Consider the following 22,215-nt stretch of genomic DNA (forward strand, 5'->3'; position numbering starts at 1 on the left):
AGTGTCGTCCACTCACAGTAGTTTGAAGCATCACTATCAATAACAAAAAAAAACTTTAATCTCACAACTGAGCAATCGAATACAATCACTGCATTGGTGTTGTATTCAAACATATGCCAGTATTGTCACTTGAGTGCTATAATAAAGCATTCGAATGTAGGTCTTAAACAATATTTTCTGTCATTAAATAAAAAAAACTCTTGCACAAGGAGTTAGTCAATCCAGGGCGCAGAGCCTATGTGTTTGTGTGTGTACCTGCAAAATGTATTCATTTGTTGGGTTGCATCTTCCTTGAGGGTGTGCTAAATGATGACTGTGCTCTTCGCGAGTCGTGAAACATCCCCCCCCACCCTGTATGATTAAGGCCAGATCGTGAAGGTGTATGCAATGTATGTTGAACTTGTTTCGCATCTTACGTAGCCAACCGTGCAAATCGGAGGCACGGCCGAAATGAGTTTTCAATCTATATGATTTAAAATTGCATAGCTCCAGTCGCTTACTGATATCGGAAGGAGAGCGTTCCAGGCGGCCGCAGAAGCGCATCTGAAAGCGGGGGATGCGGTGACAGTCTTTATTCGATGGTTGAGCCAAAAACTGCTGCCGTCATGCTCGCAGGAACACCCCTGCGGCCGATGGAGATCCAAACTCCACACACAAAAGGCTGCAACAATATAGTAGGACATCCAGCGATACACTATACAGCTACTTACCTCATCAAAAGGAGAAGGGCCATGTCGACATTTGTAAAACGCAAATTAGTTATGAAAAACAAGCGTTGCATTCATGAAGCTCACAACACGTCTTGTTTAGAACTTGTCATTTGCTCATAACAACGCACCCAATACTCGCGGGTGCGCACAAACAGCACTGTAAGAATGTTGTACTTCCATTGTTGAAGTCCAATTATGGACATTAGAACGATATCCAGTAGCATTAACACGTTTGGTAGGAGGTTGACCAGTGACAATTCATTGTTGGCGGGGGAAAGGAGGTAACTGACAGAGTGAGGTGAAACTTTCGGCCATGGCACAGGCTCGGGGTGTGGAGCAAAACCAGGGTAAAGTGCTCGCCGCATCTCTCTCCGAGTCTCAAGGTTCTGAATATTTATGTTCTGCGTGATCCAGTTGCCCTGACAACTGGGAAGGGGGGTGGTGGGCAATAAAAACTGCTCATCCTGCAAAATGTTCTGGGTTTGCCAAGACCGAATGATGAGGATAAAGGCAAAAACTGTGCTCGCTCACAGACACGCAACCTCATGCCTGTGGCTGCGCGCGGGATGTGAACGTGAACGAATGCAAGCTGAACATCCTGCACGAACGTACGTTATGACAACGATGACATTATTAACCACATTTGAGAATAAAACTATCCTGGTCTCTTGAGTTAAACAAAATTAACTCAACCATTTTTTTTTACCAGGTTAGACCCACTGAGCTATATAGTTCGTTTTCAGAAACGACCTGGTCACAAATTATAGCTCAACGAAGTGGCTTATCACGTGTAAATGTACGGCAGACAAATACTCTAAACACATATTTATAAATGTGGTGGCAGAAATCAGAGGAAAAATCTACACAGCCGCGGGGAGAACTTGCAAACTCCAAATATAGGAGGCGAGGCAATTAAAATCTCGCTACCTTGGTGCCCCTACTGAATATTAACACAAGTAATTTACATAAAATAAAACTATATAGTTGTTGTATTCCCTATCTTCAGATGATTAACTAATGTTCTTATTCTACAACTTTACAAGTCATTCGGGTTCCTAATGAGAGTATATTTGTCACTGTATGATAAGATCTGTACAGAAACACTTCTATAAACGTATACCATATTAAAAAGGTATGGACTAATGTCAAATTGTGTGTCTGCTCCAATGAGCAGTATTCATGTTATTTGGTGACCCTTAGGCATTTATGGAAAGTCCACATTCCCATGCAGGGGCCAATCTGTCCACGGCATGACCATTGTTAACATATCACAAAGTGGAACTCGTTTTTTTGACCTAGGACAAATGATGGCTGAGTCCAGCCCAGACCAGGATTTGAGATTACATCACTTCCATTGGGAGCCATGTGCTCTTTAACCAGTGCCACCGAACTGGTTATGTAATCATAAAAGAGAAAACTAATATGCAAAATTGTTTAAAATAATGAAATGGAGATGATCATAATACATTCTAGTTTATGAACCAAGTGAACTCTTATAATTATGGGGGGGAAAAAATGTTTATTACGAGTAAAGATATACTTTAGCTTTTGTTCTGGTTTATTCCGCAGAGGGATCGAGTGAATTCCACATTTTGCTTTATTGACTATTGCCGTCACACAAGCACGGGAAATTGAACCGTGGCTGTAAACCCAGAGTTTAACGGCAACTGCTCTGCTGTTGTCCAACATTCCAGTAACATAACACATTTTAATTCTGCCACGACAATGTGGCTCTGCCCCAGCCGTGGCAAAGGGTCACTGGCTGGAATTCCTAGCTCCACTGTTGGGGGCCATTTGCCCGGCATGGAATCCTGAAACTTGTAGTCCTTCCAAGCAAGTCTTGGCCCACGAGAACACTGCTTGAGCTTACATCACAGCCATTTAATGTCCACAATCATGAATACACGGGATCATGTCACAAACAAGGAGTTATATATATATATATTTATTTATTTTTGCCAGGTAAGGCCCGCTGAGCTACGTAGCTCTAAATGTACGCCATATATATGTGTCACCAGGTTATTGCAATTTTAGACACTACACACAGTATGACGAGTTGTGGCATATCGTGAGTCGACTGTACAAATAACTCGGAGGCCTGAGTTGTATTCCCAAAAAGACAAATACAATTCATTCGTGAATTAAATTATGACCGAAAATTGTGGCAAACCATTTAATAATTGAAGGGGTGAAATGTATATCCATCGTACTTTGCATCAACACACAGACACATCACAAGCGACAGATGTAAATAAATAACACAGCATGAGGCTGAAGTAACAACACGGGCATATACACTATTTTAACAAAAAACTAATCATTCGAGCCGAAAACATGCGTACAACATCTGAGCACTTACTAAACTGCATATTAACAAAAGTAGGCAGGCAGAAGGCATATAGAAAAAAATCAATGGAAATACTGAACATGCGATAGAATTAGTAGATAGGTCTTCAGGGTGACATGCTTGGAGTGTACGAGCAGCAGCAGCAGAAAGAATGAGCAGAAGATAGATACAGACCTCCCCCCCCTATTCCCTACCATATTAAGACTGGCCCAAGTTTGAGTTAGCAGGTGGAATAGTGAAGAGAAATTTAAATCGGAACTTCAGTAAACACTGTCATCTTGCGGGCATTAAGGATTTTACATGTTGTGTGCGTACGTACAAGGGGCAGATGAACAGGTCTTGTAAGAGGGTAATTAATGTAAGACACCTGACGGTATTTGCAGCGCTTCAACACGGCACTCTGCTTGCTAGCCGAGAACAGGTAGTCCCCTCGTTAACATCACTGCACCACGCTGTGAAAAGTCGTCATGGGTTGTTCTGTGGAGGGGATGTCCCCTGCTAGGAGCGGGGGGGGGGGGATCTTCAGCAGAGGCATTTGGGACTGCCGCTGGAGAAGAACGACACCTCCGCCGTGCTCGACGGCACATGGAGAGGACGCCTCGACTCGATCTATGCTCTTCACAAGGCCCTACCGCAAAAAGAGCTTAATAAAAAAAAGCCTCACAAAGCATCGCACGTGTGACTTTTATAATATCCCTCTTGAAACAGTTACCTCGGCGAGCGCGTAAAAACCAGAGTAGAATAAGTGAAATATAACAGCTGAGGGACGGCAAAGCACGCACGGTGGCAAACACACACCTCGAGAAACCGCTCAACAAGGCGCGCACACACACAAGACGTTGTGATGTGTGCGTGTGTGTCACCGCCAGCAACATCGGTGAAGGTGAGACAGATCATCTCGAGCGCGCATTGACGTCACGGGCGGTGTGCGGCGGTTGACGTCGAAGGTGGCTGTCAGTGCTCAGAGTCGTGGGGAGAAACTCACGCAGGCCAGCTTGCACAGCTGCCTTGTTTTAGTAATTCATTTCAGTCTGAAAATATTTTGGCGGTGTGGATTTTTTTTTCTTGCTCAAGCCACAGTGTGTTTATATGCTATTATTTTACATTAAGGTGTTCATGAAAAAAAAAGGACAGCACTGTTTTTTTTGATGGATGAAGTCACATCGTGACAATGTTTAACTGGTTCATACAAAACCAGCTCCATTGTATTGAAAACAGGCCCGGCAAGTAAGTCAATGGGCCACCATGTCACGTGAAAAGTTCAGTTTCACAACAACCAGCAAGTGACCCTGCTATTAAGTGCGTAGATATGCATCAGGTATTGGTTGAGTCAAATAATTATTCAATTACATCGTTATTCAGACATACAAATGCTACTACCTCAACATGTAAAAAATATTCAATTGCCTTCACTGCCAATTTAAATATCCCATTTTTATTGAACTCTAATAATGAACACCGAAAGATCTCCCATTCATGCAATTATGCACACAAAAGCAGACTTAACTGCGTACATGCATACATAACCATAACATAATTATACACATGACATTATGCCACACGTACTCAGTTCCAATAAGCATGAGTAATGTTGAGCTACATGAATAAAAATTCATTTTTTTTCTTTTCATTCTTGGCGCTCAAGAGCATTTGTTCCATAAAAAAAATACTTTTAATAATATCCTGATATTGAGTCCAACAAAAATGTGAAATTGATTTTTTTATCTATCCAATTTCGAAAAACCTTGTAACTAAATAAACAGCACTAATTTGACAGGGGAAAAAAAGCTTCATTTCAAACCGACTGAAGCCGACGAACAAATATTAAAAACAAAAATACAAATATTCTGGCACGAGGGTTATGCATAAATATAGTAATTGAGAACACATTGACCGAAAACATTTATCATTTATTAAAAACATGGAAATATGGACATTTCCAAATTGGGCAGAACTGGCTCAAATGTAACGTTTTTTTGTAGCAAACAGGAACTAATTACCACTATCGCCATGCAATGCCTCTACGCAGATCATTACAAGGTCAGCAAGTGAAAACATGTAAACTGTCAGCCAGCTATTCCTTCATAGCAGCATGTACTAACACAATCATACAATAGGACAAAACAGCAAGTGCGGCGCCATTATTGGCACCGTACATAACAATAATATTTTTTTTATAAAACCTATAACTGCTGGTTTCTGAATTTAAAATAAAAATCGTGAGTAAAAATGCAGTAAATGAAAATAACTGTATTTATGAAGACGCACTACTCCTCTATGGGAAGTAAATTAAAACTTCATGCCCCGTTGACAATGAATCGAATGTACAACATTTAGTAAACGTCAAGGTTCAGTCTTCGCCATCAGCAATCGTCGATCCACTGCTGGATGAAGGCCTCCCCACGCCGTCGCCATCTCTGACGATGTACATCCAGTGGCGGGGCGGACTACACTTCTGCTTCGTGTCATCTCAATGCGGCATTAAGGTTTGCTATTTGATACAGAGTAAAAACTTTATAACTGTGCGATGTCATTGTACGGTGTTAGTGGTAATAAAAACACGTTGCAACTAGATGTCTACAATAAGCATAGCCGCTGTTAGGCAGCTTATATTTGTGCCCACAGTCAAATGCATTGTAACCTGCATACCTCTTCATGGGAAGCCAATAGTGGTCATTCTATGGAGAAAGAGAGGCTGGCCATGCCAAGGGAATTTGGGGTTGCCATCACTGGCTTAGGCTCTCCGACGGACAGAAGCAGCGCATCATTGCTCATTTGTGTAAGGAAACAGACTTTTGCTGGGAAAATCTATAAAAAAAAAACAGACAGCAGTGTGAAATAACTACATTTACCATTATCTGTGATTTTGTAGGTTCCCTTGAGACGCAAGTAGTGTGTACAATGAAAATCCTAAAATACACGTCGATGCGAGGAACACTTTTCGTGGATCTTGAAATCCACAAATAATCTCGATAACAACTCCTCAAATTTTCTGTCAAAATAAACAGAGATGGACTGTTGCATTGCCAGATTTGTGAGGCCTTTACCCAGCAGTAGCTCATCAAGCCATCCATCTCCGTGTCATTTTGCGTGCGTCTAATTGTCTGCGAGTTTCCCTCCATATCCCGGTGTCTATCTCCATCTCTCTGTTTTCTCTCAATCTCTCTCTTTGTATTTCTGCGTGTCTCGGGTATTCCCACGTGTCTGTGTATGTCCCAGCTGTGGTTCGAAGATTTACCAAGTGCTTTTAAAAAAAATCGTGGGGGGCCGGGCCTCGCAATTTTAGCCGGGAGTTAAATGCGCCAACTCCAAACATTGCCAAAGACTCGTGAATTGTTGGGATTTGCTCTGAACTGCAGGGGTGTCGTGGAAATAAAATGATGCGCAGATTAAATCGGATGGCAGATTTTCAGTTTCACCAGAATGACAATTTGACTGTAAAATAAGACCGGTGGTCATGGGGTAACAAAGCTGGGGAGGGCACGAGGAATTGAGTTTGAGAAAACCCTGATGCAGGCAGCACAGAGGTTTCATCCCATGTTCACCTCGCGTACACACAAGCAACTGCATTCCCAATCAATCGTTCGATGTGCATGGAAAAGCCAGTTGTTTAACTTAAGCTTGAATAAAAAAAAATACACGACCGTTTATATAAAGGAAATCGTTTGTCTAAACAGCATTATTATATTTTGTAATTTAGATGTGGATTTGTTCCAATTTGGTATCCGATACAACACCACTACAGCGACCTAGTCACGTGCACCGATGTTGCAGTTCCACGTGCCTACGGAGCAGTTGACATGCCAGGAATGGTAGCAGGATAACAGCTATTGAACCAGTACTAATGTACTCAGTGGCAGGTAACGATCAGTACCAATTAACCAGCTACCAAAAACAGAGCTGTACAGCATTAGCTCGAAAAGCTACACATGTAGTAGTAGTAACTAGCTACCTAGTGATGTGTACCACCATTACAAGGTGAAATTATAAAACACATGGGTCACTCTCTGTCATCTGAAAATCCGAAATTATTCACAAGCAAGAAATAAACAAGTCAATGCAGGAGAACGGTAATCAGTAGCCAACGTGTGCCAGCATGCGATGGGGGTACGTCATACCGGCAATTCTCAGAACACCAAGCACGTGTAGCCGTTACTCTTTAAAATGGATCTTATTTCTATGCTGCGATGTTTCCGAAGCAGGTGAAACGGCAGTGAACATGGGGCTCCAGGACAAGTCGGTTTCACACACTGGCACTTCTACATTTATATTTCCACTATTCGTGGTAATACAGTCGAAGCATCCTGGTTATATACATAGGACTGGCCACAGCCAGAGAAGCAGAGAAAATTAGGTCTTCATTCAGCCTTGGATAAAGAAAATCCGCAATTGACAATTTACATATTATATCCTCATGTAATGAAGATACACAAAAGAACCTGGCAAAGTTAATCCGGAAATTTTCACTCTAAATAGAAGAAATATTTTCGAAAATAGTGTTGCAAGAAAAAATTGCATTGCATTTACTACTGCACCGCATGTTGCTGCACACTGTATGCAATGCTGCCGAACACATTTTTTCATTGCTATTGCTAATTACTACACATAGCAGAAATTAAAGGAGAATTATGTTCACTATGCTATGATGATCACTAGAAGGAGTTGTACAGAAATGTGTTTTGAGTGGTGTAACGGCTTTTACCGAGAGCTGCATGCACATCCCCGACGATAAACCCCACTGTTGTCGTGCAGGCACATGGCAATGATTTTCAAGTTGGGGTGCAAATAAGCATGGGGTGCCCCAAGTTGAGTAGGATCTCAGGGGATCCATGAATTCAATTGAAAGGACAGAGCATAGCAGTTTGCTGGAAAAAAACCTCATCAAAAAGTTAGGTGCAGCTCTCCACATACATATCCACGATTCCCAATATTCCAATGCTCTTGTTACTTCTATAACAACACATAAAGCAGCTGATATTTGTTAATTGCCACATGCCACAAATATTACGCTTATGACATGTCCAAGCGTGACCACAAACAGGAGGGCACATCAATGTGCGTGTTCAAAAATGCACGTCAGTCTAGGAAGTAACCAAACAAAAGCGTCACGAACTTCTCTCCAATATACATTACGGCTGTGTGTGCCAATGGTCGTCCGCAAGCCACACATGTTAAAGCTTTAAGCCTTCGCGATGCACAGGAAAGCTCGCTCTATAACTGCAGCCTTGAGTCGCAATCGATTCACCCACATGGACATTGTAAGACAGCTGCTGTGATGGTAGGTTCCAATGTGATACACCTGTATGAGCACGCCTTTGAAACGGTTGTGCAAGCTACCCCGCAGATGTTTTAACACGTGAGAAATGCATCGTCATAGCAGGATACCTTCATCAATTATTAAGCCGTGCTGTTTACAACCCGAAGGCAGTAGCATCAATTCCACATTTCACAAGCGTGATCCGTATGCCAACTTACCTTGAATGGCACTTAAATAGCAGGTATTATATGGGGGCTATCAACAAATCACTCACAATGCACCCATCTCATTACAAAGTAAGCAGGGCTGAGACTGAATAGTACTTGGATGGGCGACCAACATGCACATGCGTTACTACATGCTAGTGTGAGGCCACATTGTAGAAAGGCAATCCGCACTGACCATTCAGGTGAAGTATGGTCAAATAACCACCATGACCTGCACAGAGCGGAGAGGCCCTCATCCAGTCGTCGTTTGACATGCACATGAGTAAATATTAACGATGTTACATTATCCATGTTACATTGCTTAAAGAGTGATGAATACAAAATAATGGGTGGTTACTAAACTGACACTGCAGTGTCAAACGATAGTCCCACACTCCGGCAGGAATTCAAAAATGAGCGTCACGAAGGCACTGACGTGGGCACTGCTGTGCCACAGTGTTTGTGGCGATACTGACGTGGGTGCAGAGCGGCGTTTGTGGAAACACGTCGGCACCCGTTACATAAAAAGAATACCAGCGTTTGAATGGCTGCCGTACAAAAAAAAACACGGAAATATTATAAGGGACACGACACTCGTTGACAATGCATTACACGATAAGAACTGCAGTCATATGAAATGTGCGTGTGCACAATGCACGCAATTGGTATTTTGCATGCATTGTCAGTAGAGCTGCTTAGCAAGTTCCACACGAGTGTATGCTCCTCTCCATGGTATTACGTGTTGCACAGCCCTTTATCAATCTACTGCTGGGTGAAGGCCTCCCCATGACTGGCCATGTGAGTGTGGTGAAGTACGGTCAAATAACCACGCTGATCAGTGCAGTTTGGTGACAGAGGGACAGCCAATAACGACACTCGAAAAGATAAACCAGAACACCACATTTGGGGTCTCAATCAAAAGGCCGTTTTTGCAAGCCATCATTAAACACAGCCCCAAGATGATTTTTTTTATTTCGCTTTCTTCACACACTGTGTACGTTAACAATTGACGGAAAATTAGGTTAGCCTTCAGCTTTGGACTTAACCTGAAAACTAGAAAAAAACGTGGGTGTTAGTGACCTACCGCAACACATTACGTTGAGAAGATTTGTTACCTTGGATGGAGCCATCCATGTAAATCCTAAAACATCGGAAGGAGTGACGGAGTAGTGGCTGGATGGCTCAATAAGCCATCCAGTCACCTCATCACTTCACAAAACTCTTAACAATCTCCAATGTAAATTGGCAGAGAAATCACTCGTTAATTTGGCCACCTTATATAACTTCCTAAAACAACAAGCAAAGGGATACGTGCAAAGAAAGAATTGCGATACGTCTGTGCATTGGCACGACTTCTAAAAGAAGCCATTTCATTAGATAATAAACGTAAACATAAACCGTTTACAATTGTTTACAAGACCTCCACTGAACGTAGAGGAACGCCCTACGCACAACATACGCACAAGTTTTATGCTCTTCAAACGCAAACAAGTCATTTTGGTTTCTTGTGTGTACTATTACCTTCGGGCTATCATGAGCATACACCCACCACCATGTATTTCTATCGTGGTCGCTGGATGTCCCAGATTGTATTCCATTTGCCAGTGAGTTCAAAGTGTGAGGCCGAACCTCGTGGGCCCCGCTAACACACAGTGTCACCCACCCACTGTGGGAACACGTACACACAACAAGGTCACCCACCACTGCCTGATTATTTGTATGGACCCCCAGTGATGATGTTTACTATAAACGTGGACGACTGCATGCCAGTGCCTGGGCCAAATTTGGAATTATCCGCAATTACTGTACTAAATTGCAAAATTGTCCCTTCCTGAATCTTGAGCATGTGTACCGAAGTTTCCAGGGCTTAAAAAACGGCCGGGTTTTGAGTTTGTTGGGCCGCATACGTTTTAAAAAGTATCACACAACGATGCGTGTCTTGGCACACAAATGACTTATTACACATGTCTCCGATTATATTAGTACGTACAGTAGAGTGTATTATATACAGGATATATAGTGTAAACACACAGCACTTATAAAATAGTGTTTGTGTGTATGTGTATAGAAGGCACAATGATTCAATTAAAATAATGATATAATCCTTCCACAAGACACGGGGATTATAAAATACGATAAGTTAAACCATTTTTTTTACATAACAAAAAACTTCCTTGTGAAAAGACACGAAAAGTGTCTACTGACTCACAAGTGTAGCTTGAAGATCAAGTGGAGGCTGTGATCATTCCACATAGCACACTGGGACAAGGACAGTCCTTTAAAGCAAGTTCCTTACACTACTTAGAACAATGATACATTGAAAGGAATTCGCAGCACAAAAATTAGCTGTTCGCAAATAGTTTAATTATAGGAGGTAATAATTTTCTATGCGCTCCACAATACCCTCTTTTTAACTTAAGAGTGACAGACCTTCCCTATCTAATACCCACATGTTTGCCTCATCAAAAAGTGAACCACAAATCAATTTTCTACAGTTGCAGCCATTCACCCGCCCTCCCCACCAGATGGAATTCTGTATATCGCGAATTAACAACTCCAGTGTGACTCGAATATTGAACTGGCTACCTCTGGATTGCAGGCCGAAATGCCATGCTGTATAAATAATGCTCTACGGGGATCCATCGGCTTGCTAATTAAACCACCATGTGAAATGTCTACTAACGTTCAATGCAAGCCACTCATTCTCTTGTTCAACAGCAACGTCGCCAGGCTTGGACTGATGCTGTTTTTTTACAGTGGAGATAGTGTGAGTTTTTAGGGGGGTTTGCGTGCTACATTTTGGGAGGGGTTTCCTCGTTACATCTTCCTGTTTCTATCCCTTGTCTGTCCCTTTACGAACGCCGTGAAACCAAAGTGATGGAGTTTCATTGCGCCCCACTGCTCAGAGCTATCTCTCAGATTTAAACAGAAAAACAAATGCTGTCCGTATTGATTTCACATTATTCAGAAATATGCCCCGCGCTCGGCTAATACTGTAATATATACAGCATACTGTATGAATTGACACACCGTAGACATATGTCCGGGTACAGTACCTGCACAAGAGTTTGTAAATGTGCAATGCTGCACGAACAATTTGAATTAATGAAAAGCGGGACGCACTCAAAACTGTACTTACCACCGTGATATAAATACGCAAACACATTTCACGTCGCCAATAATATAAATGCTCCAATATCTACTGCCCAAAGGCAATGAATATCGGCCGCCTGGTGTTGTCGTGCCTCTATAGAATATTCACTCCTTCCAAAGTAGTAGTCGAGGCAGAACACAATACGTACGACCTAGGAGGAGAGTCCTTTGAACACAATATATGGGTTGATTTAGTGTACTGCCCGACCACTGTCACCTGTGTTGTAACTACATTATCGGGCCACTTGATGAGAGAAGCCACACAAAGAAAGTCACCCTCGTGAAAAATAAGATTTTGAGTTGGCTATAGAAGGCAATGGGGAACGCAATTAAGTATTCTTTAAATACAAAAAACAGACCACGATTCATTCAGTGAAACCACGAAATAGCACAACTTTGAAATGATAACAGTTGGAGAAACGTAGAACGATCTCGGTGTTTTTCAACTAACACAAACATTTGTTTTAAAGAAATTAATTTTCAATCCAGATTTTAAAGTGCATCGCTCCAGTGGCTTCCTAATAAATTGTGACATTGGGACTGAGCAGCATTGCATACAAAACTTCACCAGGTCACTTACAAATGAGTCTCTCCTGGTCTCTTGAGTTCTCACCTGGTTAAACAAATCCACTCAACCCCACGCAAGGCTTATATTGTGTATAAAGCGATAAATATTAGCAGCTCCCCACTCACCATGGACACCTCCACTGCAGTGGCACTTATTTAAACAATTTACAAACGTGACTGTCCCAAACAAAATGCAGTGCTGCCTAGGGCCTCGTGATGCCGTCACACGTACCACCACAATGCAAAGTTTACACACTTGTAGCAAAGAAGGAGCCTACTACAATGGAGAGACCCCCCTGAGTTACCAGAGAACTCCATCCCAGTTTAGTGTCACGCTCAGGCATACAAGGCATGGAACGCCTGAAATGCAAACAACTGAGCCACAATATTCTAGGTTAAGTGACAGCGCCATGAACATGCAATCGCTGTGCATGCGACGGTGCAGATTACCGTACATGTCTGCACGGTCAAAAAGTTTGCACGTTCGCTACTTTCCCTCCTGCACACGTGTAAGATGCACTTATTGTGTGAACGCGCAGACGAAGAGGGGTTTGGCAGACTTCGCTTGCTGTGCCGTCACTATGCACCGTAAAGTACTTGTGGCACAAGTAACAAACTCCGGCAGCTTTTGATGTGTGTCATCGCAGCAGCAATGCATCAGCCGCCTTGATTGTTCACAAGATTCAACGGATTCAACTTTGAAATTCCGATTAAAAAAACGTTGCAAAGAGGCGGCGTTTACCACTGCACCAATGCCCCCCCCCACCACCCTAGCACGTTGTGCGACCATCCGATAGACCAGAATAAGCATTCTATACCGGAGGAATCCGATAAGCTACTAAGCTCTTTTTCACAGATGTCCAGTTAGGAGGCACGTGATGAGAACGTTACAGCAACAATCAATACAAGCACACGACGGGAGTGCAAAGTACAGCGAAGGCAAACAAATCACCCAAAAAACATACAAATTCAACTAAACCATCCCCATCAAACCAGGGGCAAAGCCCACCGAGGTATTCACTTAATGTGCAGACAACCACCGAGGTATTCACTTATTGTTCAGGCCACCACCGAGGTATTCACTTATTGTTCAGGCCACCACCGAGCCCACCACCGAGGTATTAACTTATTGTTCAGTATTGACTTATTGTTCAGACCACCACCGAGGTATTCACTTATTGTTCAGGCCACACCGAGATATTCACTTATTGTTGAGTATTGACTTATTGTTCAGAACACCACCGAGGTATTCACTTATTGTTCAGACCACCACCATCTCCACCACCACCATCACCACCACCGTGTGGCAGCTAGCAGCGGCTCGTCTTCCCCACCGTACCTGTGACAGAAGCCTGGGCTGAGGTCCACTGAAGAGGGCCGTGCAGGAGCTGAAGCTTATGGCGCCTCGTCGCAAGAGGACGTGCTTGGGGATGGGTCGGTCGAGGGGCAGCACGGGCAGCTGGTGACATGTCTCCATCGACTTGGCCGCCTCAAGCTCCTGCTCCAGCTGATGATGCTGCTGATGCTGCTGATGCTGATGCTGTCCGGGCCGCAAGCTGTGATCTGCAGCCGGATCCCGGCCATGGGCCGCGGCGTCCTGGAGCAGACCGGACCCCGGGAACAGATCGGCTCGCATAGGAAAACAAAACCGAGCCCCAGAAAAGCTGCGGGGAAATGAGAGCCTGGGGTAGTCTCCTACTCCTCCTCCTGCTGCTGCTCTTCCTCCTCCTCCTCGGGTCGGGGGTGTCTCTCTCAGTCCACACTCTCCTCTTCACTATCGATCTCGCTATGAGGTTTCAAAGGAACGATGTAATACTGCAACGTCAGCTACAATGACGACGCTAACGAAAAAAATAACAAAATAACCCCACCGCTAAACCAATTAAAAACACGAATGTCAACTTAAAAACGAACAGACTCGAATCGAAGGAAACACGAGGCTCGCTTTCTCGCCGGCTATGATATTCCTTGGAGAAACAACCACCACCACCATCACCGCTACTACTCAAGTCCAGTCGTCTTCTTACGCCGTGACCATCCGTCCTGGGGGGGCTTGGAAGCCACGAGGGGGGCCACGAAAAGAAGACGAGATGAGCGAGAGATGAGGAACGACCTCCACCGAGGCTGGCACGAAGCGACGACGGTGATGGAGAGATCTCTCTCGTCGGTGTTTGCAATGGGAATCCGAACGAGAAGACCCTTTCTTCTTATTCTCGTGTCTCACAATAACAACAACAGCGAGACGAGAGCCTGCAAACAAGCTGGCTTTGTGGCTGGCCACGAAACAAGGGGGGGGGGGCCCTCTCGCGCCGCCTGCTTGCCGCCGCCGACAACGATGGACAACCACACGGCAGACGCCGGAGACCGTGGTGGTGGTGGATGATGATCGATGAGAGCAGGAGGAGATTGTGGAGGCTGCGGCGGTGGCTGCCGACTCCTTTTAAGTCAGCGGCAGAACGACGAAGCGACGCCGGCGTGAGAGCTCGGGGACATCCGCATCGTCCCCCGCGTTTATTTCATTGTTTCTCCCTCTCACCAACCCCGCCTTTCGCTTCTCTTTCTCTCCCTCTCTCTCTGTTGTGTGTGCTGAGTGTGCCGAGTGTTGCAACACGGTGGGTGACACGGCGAGCGGGAGATAGATGATGATGGTTGTGGTGGGCGGGGTGGAGAACACAAAATCTCCTCCCGTCCTTATCCTCCTTCTCTCTTGTCCTCGTTTATTCGCTGCTGCTGCTGTTGTTGTTGTCGTCGTTATTGTTGTCCTCGTTGTTGTTTTCCCCTCGGTCTTCCTTCGTCATTGCCCGTAGCCGCCACCGCTGCTATTATCGCTGTTATTGTTATCGCGGATGGGGGGGGGGAGGCGGCAAGGGAGGATTTTCCCTCCCTTTAGAATGGGGAGGGGAGGGAGAAGGAAGAGGAGGAGGAGGCGATAGAAGAGGAGGAAGAGGGAGGAGGGAATGAGAAGAAGAAATAAATAAAAATGTGCTTTAAATAAATAAAAATCCTACCAGCCAGCCAGCCAACCATGGGCGAGGAGGAGGAGAAAGAAAGAAAGAACGGGCGGGCGGTCGGTCGGGCAGACATGCGGCATTATCATTCCCATCGCGTGGCGCCTCCTCCTTCTCCTCCTCCCCCCACACCGCCAGGCCACACAGCTCACGCATGTCGGCCCAGAGGATTTCCCTCCACACGTTGAATGTGGGGGGTGGTGGGCGGTGTGGTTGTGTCAGAGGGCTTTTTCAATTGCGTGCCAAGAAATGTCCAAGCAAGCAACGTGTTCCCCCTCCCCCCAGGAGCAGTGTTGGTGTGCTCCGTCCCCCCTCACACCACGCACGTCCTAGCTCATCATGAGATTGCGAGTGCTTAAAGTCATTCGTCAGATGGAGGAAGATGCGTAGACGAGCGAGATGAGAGAAATGTGGAGAGAAAGATGTGAGATTAGAGGTGGGGGTGGGGTGAAAGATGGAGTTTTAATTGAGATTTATAGACAAAGAGATAAGAGATGTGGTCAATGTAGGCAAAAATAGAGATGAGAGAGATTAAGTGAAATGGCGTGTTTATATTAATTAGCCTGTTAGCTTATATTAAGATCTGAAATGGAGCTGATATCTGCTTCATTTCTTTCACAAATCTGGAGCCGCTCTGGCTGCGGTACTAACTCATGCCGGGAGCCACCGCTGGGGGGCCTGCGGGGGACTGAGCCCTCGTCCCTCTGCCCCTGCTGAATGCCCCCCCCTTTCCAAATCCTCATATCAATTATAATTGACTTATTATCTAGAAACGCCACACTGAAATCGTGGGACCATATTTTTTTTTCTTTCAGGAAAGTCCTGCCTTGGGATTTTATTTTTGAGATGCTTTCAGCCAATGGTTTTTTTTTCTAGTTGCCCTTGGCCACGTACGGTGCGAAAGAAATTCAACATACATGACAGAGACTACAGGAATCACAATGAATGTTTATTGTTTTACAAGTGGGAGGAAACCGGAGGACCTGGATACAACTCACGCGCGTGAGAGGGCAACACTCTATCCCCTTATAGATGGAAACACATGGTGATTAGTCAACTTGCAGTACTGAATTATAGTCAAGGGAGCAGTTTGTTTAACATTTTAGTTTTACCAGGTAAGGCCCACTGAACTATATTGCTCTTTTTCAGAAGTGACCTGGTCACAAATGATATCTGAACGAAGTGGCTTATCGCGTGGAAATGTTTAATGTGGATAAATCAGTTTAAACGCATGTTTTAAGTGTGGAGAGGACATCTGGAGGACCCAACCACCTGGAGAACATGCAACCTTCAAATATACAGGCATCGCCAGGGTCGGGATCGAACCCAAGACCTCCTGTATACCAGGCGAAGTAGCTAAGATCTCACCACCCGTGGCAAAGTGAGGGGGCATTTAAGAAACGTGTCCACTGTTTCAGCTGCCGCTGCACCTTGGCAGCAGCATCCTGTAGTTTATTTAAGAGTGGCTTATGCCTGCCCTCGACCGAGGGCATTAAAGAGCACACGTCAAACCTGAAGTCCTCTCAGATAAGTTCTTGACCGAGAATAACTCTCCCTTTTGTTAGTGCAGTTTCTAGATTTGTCCTTAATCCATAAACTCAATAGGTGTGTAATAAACGACTGGACCACGATGTCTGGCTCAGTGTCCTTTATTCGGTTCGTGCTGTACACCCACACGGCTGTCTTTACTCTGTAGCTTCTCCACGGTGCTGACTCCAATGTCGGCCCGATCCACAACAGCAGCTCCGCTGCTGTTTCTCTCACACAGCCCCCCTTGGCTGTACTCGCTGCAACTCCTCTCCCTCCGCAGCTCTGACAGCCTCTTGCTGTCTCTCTCTCTCTCCGCAGCTCCTCCTGGCAGCCACACCGCTGCCTCTAACACGCAGCCCTTCTGGCTGTCTCCTCTGCAGCTGCACACCACTCCGCAGCTTCCTCTTATCTTCGGGGTTGGCTCCCGATGGCCGTCGGCGCCCCCCCCTCTCCACACTCGCCCGCGTGGCCTCACTCTTTTCCGCTCACACCCCGACTGCCTTCCCCTTCCAGTTTACCCGCTTAAGGACCCGAACCTTCCCCCCACGTCACATGACTCCACCCCCCGTGACGTCACATCCGGAAGGTCGCTTACGCCCGCATTACAGGTGTTTGCCTACCTGTACGTTTTAAGATGGAATGTTTTTGTTGTGATATATATGAATGCAATCCTCTAATTGTGTTGAAAGTTTAAATGTATATTCTTGGTTATTTAGGTAAAGTCACGTAGAAGGGAAATAATACAATAATACAAATTTAACTATAAAATTCTCACGAAAATGTTCTTGCTGTGGTTTTCACACCTGATGATGATTGCTTGTGTTGCATATTTTAATAGCACGTTGATAACAAATGTAAAACTCGTGTTATATCCACAACTCATGGAATTAATGTAATGTAGCCACTCCACAATATTGTACATCCTTTTATGTGCATATCATTGTTTATTGTTACTGGCGCAGATCACACGAGGATTAACGGATGCATTTGACGACAGATAAGAAGAAGAAAACACCTTTTTAAACCGTGACATTGTTTGACCAGTGAACGAGACATCCTCATTGTCGTGTGGATTTACATATCGATGAATATGAGAATCTACGGTCAAGCAAACAAGGTGTTAAAACCAAAGCAGATGGCATCATCGACTCGCTGAGGTTGCATGTGCAGTGCTAAACGTACAGCCTTCAGCTATATATTAAGCATAACAAAAACAAGAGAAAGCTCCATTCCTTTTGAATATGTAACACAAAACTAGTATTATCATCGTGGAGAATGTAAGTAACAAAATAAACAATCAATCAGTCTTCTTCCCATATATGTCCCTTTAATGATGCTGAAATAATTTTCTGCCAGAAGGTCGTGTGGCTGATGGAATGTGTAAAATATACTTAAATTTGTATGTTGACAGGCATGGAACGAAGGCGTATTTTTCTGATTATTTATTGTATTTTTTTAAGTCAGTTTATATAGTCAACAAAAGTTTTAACGTTCAACAGGGTCCCCCATATCTGTGAAATGTAGGCATTTTTCATTGGTCAACACATTTCCCCTGGATCTGGTTACTGCTGATGTCATATTTCCTCATCGACAGCAGCAGCTGAGATGTCTGCAACAGTTTTAGATTCTGCATGCAGCAGCAGATGTGTTGAGGAGTAGAGTGACGACGGGATGAGTGATGACGGGATATCGCACTCGCCTCCGGAGCAGTGACGTCATGTCACCTCGGGGTATTTGAGGGGGGACCGGTCACATAGAGGGGCTCTTCGCCAGGAGCCAGGCGAGTGAGTGGTAGGGGAGTAGGGACCCCGGGTCAAAGGGGAATTGGCGCCAGGCTAGAGGGCTGCTTTAACCGGCTGACCGAGTTGGCTGAACCCTCGACCAGTGCTGAGGGTTAAGCTGGTAGGGTGTAAGGAACTCCCAGTACCCTTCCCTTGGCGAGATTAGTTAGTACCAAGTTGTGTTAACCCCTTCCCACGAGTTCGGCGTAAGCCCCTAATAAACTATTCGGCGTTAGCCCCTATACAACTCGCTTCCAAGTCGTTCTTCTACACAACAGATGTATAAACAGCAATTGTTACTTATGTAGAAGGCAGCCACGGCAAAATTCAATAGCAAAATCACAATATAATTTTGATTTATAAAGCTGTGTAAACAGGACAACAAAAATCATGGGCATCAAGCGGTAACTTTCAATGCTTGACTCAATGATAACGGCACGTCTACTGATCTATATTTAGGACAGAAGCAATAGAGAATGTTCACAACAGGAGCAAGTCATGATCGTATGGCAGAGATGTGCTGGCATATTACATGATGTCTCCTTGATATTGAAATACTGTAAAACAATACTTAAGGTACCCTACAAGGTGGAGAGGGGGCTAAAGAGTGGTCACGGAGTATTTTCTTGTTTGTGATTTTTTTGTTATTTCTTAGAACCTATCTACGTGACTTTACCGAAAGATCCAAAGAATATGAGTATTTTCTATTTATTTACATGAGAAATAAAATACAATTATAGTGCATCAGAAATAGGAATGGGATTTGGGAAGAGTAAGACCGTTTTGAGCTATGATTTACACGGGAATGAGATGGGAGTGCAGATGTAAGGACGAAGTTACATTGAGTGGACACGGAGGTTGTGACAAAGGGCCTTGCTTTCTATAGTGGAGTGCAACAGGTGGCGTTCAGAGATGAAATTGAGAATCTATGGAGGCTCTTCAAGATTAACGAAGACAATATTTTATTTTATTTGATTGGAGACCAGTGGAGGGATCTTTGCACTACGTTCTCATTGCAAGTAATACAAAGGACAAAGTCACGTAAGCTGCTTTATGCAACGACTGACAATTTGGGTAATGCGGTGCCTTTTAAGGGAAGTCTGGAAGCAGCAATGTTGTAGTTACGGTTACCGTGTTTATGTCCCAGGCATCTCTTTAAGGAATGTTTTAATCTAGTACAGATTGTGAAAACAGTGGTGACAGTACTGTAATGCATAAGGGTTAACAGCAGCATTCGCTAATTAATTGATATAGAAGCAGTGAGTGACATAAGCTGTAGCAATGAAACGCATAACAATAGGAGTAATAGCAATGATATTACTTGACAATCACCATTAGCCATGGGCAATCTTCTACTGAAAGCCTGCCCAAGTCACCACCATCTCTCAGCATGCTGCGATAGAATAATCCATATGGCATCTTCACACACGAGCTCATATCATCACTGCATCTCCTCAGTGGCCAAACTCATGAACCCATTCCGTACCTTGGCTGTCACACCCCCCCCCCTCCCAAGATTTGAACTCGCAACCTTCCGATTGCGAAGCACTCAACCCTACCACTCAACTACCTGGCCGGACATGTGCGTGTCAATCCACTGCTGGATGAGCGCCTCGCAGCGCGGATGGGTGAAACATCGAAGTACAAAACTTCGGATTTTTCTTCCCATCAGCCCCATGACTACCCTGATTGTGCAATGTGACCACCGATCCAAGCATCTGTCCATGCAGGCTCAATTCTTGGCTTCTGAAATCTGAAAAAAAAACTATTTAAGAAATATGAAACTCCTTCTTGGTTCTTTCGGTAAAGTCACGTAGAAGGGAAGTAATAAAATAATAAAAATAAAACATAATAAAATAATTCTGACGAAAAAAATTCTCACGACGTTTCGGCCTCTCCTGAGGACGGCTGCTTGCGTTGTGGCCGAAACGTCGTGAGAATTTTTTTATTATGTTTTATTTTTATTATTTTATTACTTCCCTTCTACGTGACTTTACCAAAAGAACCAAGAAGATGAATCCCTGGAGTCACGAAAGCTTTAAATCGAAATTTAAATATGAAACTATTTAAATTTTACCAGGTAAGCTATATCCTTTCGATTTAAAGCTTTCGTGACTGCAGGGATTCATCTTCTTGGTTCTTTCGGTAAAGTCACGTAGAAGGGAAGTAGTGTGAGAATTGTTTTATTATGTTTTATTTTTATTATTTTATTACTTCCCTTCTACGTGACTTTACCGAAAGAACCAAGAAGAAGCTATATCCTGTAGCTTTTTTCAGAAGCGACATGGCTACCAAGTGATAGCTCAACAAAGTGGTTTATCGCGTGGAAATTTATATCAAATAACTATAAACGAATGTTTCAAAATATGGAGGGAAAAACCAGAGGACCCGGAGAAAAAAAAGACACAAGACCAGACAGCGAGAGAGAGACGAAAACTTTCAATATACAGCAGACGTCAGGGTCGCATCCCTGGCCTATTACAGACCAATTCAGATCTTATTGGTCACCCCATGCCATTATAAACGTTCATCTTACAAAGTCCCATATGGACCTGAAAACTAAATTTACCCGTACAAGAATTCGGGGTTAAACTGTATGGGTTGACAGCTATGGGGTCGGGATCGAACCCACGACATCCTGTGCACCAGGCGAGGTAGTTAACATCTCGTGTGCACTGAGGAATATGGTCACAGGCCAGACGACAGAAATGTGAGTGGGGCCAATGGCAACAAATCCACTGCTGGATTATTTTTTTCCACCTTAGGACGACCGCTTGTATTGCGGTCGAAACGTCGTGATCGATTATTATTTTGTTCTACCTACGTGACTTAACCAGAGTAGAGAATACAATGGAACGTGATTTTTGCATGTTCCCTACAGTACAGCAGACACTTGATGTGCATAGGACGTCAAGGCTTTGTGCATTCAAGATGGGAAAGGCAACGCATAGATTGGCTGAAGAAAAACATTAAAACACCCAATGCAGGATATACCCCCATGAAAAAACTCGTCCTGTGACTCAGCGTGGCAGGATATAAATATACACGAAGTGACGAATGCGTGGTGTGGGCCGTGACGGAGCAGCGAATATCGCACTCGCTTCTCGCGGATTCAACGACGATCGTCGAGCAGAGGCATCGATCCATCATCGATTGCCGCGCGCTCCACGGACCGAATCGTGCGCACGTGCTTGGGGAATCGGATTAATGACCATTTGTTCGAATAGCAGTACATAAAATCGAACACAACAAAGTCAGATTGACAAAGTGTAAAGGAAACAGACAATGAAAAGGAGACTTTTTATTGTGTTTTTTTATATCGATTGTCGAACAGCTTGGGGCTGGAAGAGGGTGGATTGCAACGCGCTTATAAATACCCAGCGCCGATGTAACGAGCCACCCCATTGGATAGAGCCGAGGTCGTCACGGCGAGACGCGCGTTTTAATTGGTCACAACTGGGTTGTGGGCGTATCCCCTCCCCACCCCCTTCTCCGCCCCCACCTCCTCCCCCTTGGGTGACGTCACGCGGAACCCTCATTGAGAATCGCGGCGCGTGCTGGGGGTTTCCCGCCGCCGCTTCGCGCGCCACTGCGCATGCGCCTAGCTGAGTGAGTGGCGGGGGAGGGGGACAAGTAACCCCCCCCTCCATCCCTCG

At 44.5% G+C, this 22,215-nt stretch overlaps 1 protein-coding gene across 2 annotated transcripts in view; it reads right to left on the reverse strand.

Annotated features, from left to right (window-relative positions):
• The window catches only part of LOC144730725 (high affinity 3',5'-cyclic-AMP phosphodiesterase 7A-like), a 118,091-nt gene extending 102,799 nt beyond the window's left edge, over positions 1–15,292 (reverse strand). The window contains exon 1 of one of the 2 annotated variants that reach the window (XM_078611448.1): positions 13,580–15,292. In XM_078611448.1, coding sequence (XP_078467574.1) covers positions 13,580–13,876 — 297 coding nt within the window. In that variant the 5' untranslated portion in view covers positions 13,877–15,292. The remainder of the gene's footprint in view (positions 1–13,579) is intronic. The other variant, XM_078611440.1, reaches the window with a different exon arrangement.
• Between the last annotated feature and the right edge of the window lie 6,923 nt (positions 15,293–22,215).

This window comes from Lampetra planeri, chromosome 2 (assembly GCF_965212315.1).
Source record: "Lampetra planeri chromosome 2, kcLamPlan1.2.h2, whole genome shotgun sequence".
In the NCBI taxonomy this organism is placed as follows: domain Eukaryota; kingdom Metazoa; phylum Chordata; class Hyperoartia; order Petromyzontiformes; family Petromyzontidae; genus Lampetra; species Lampetra planeri.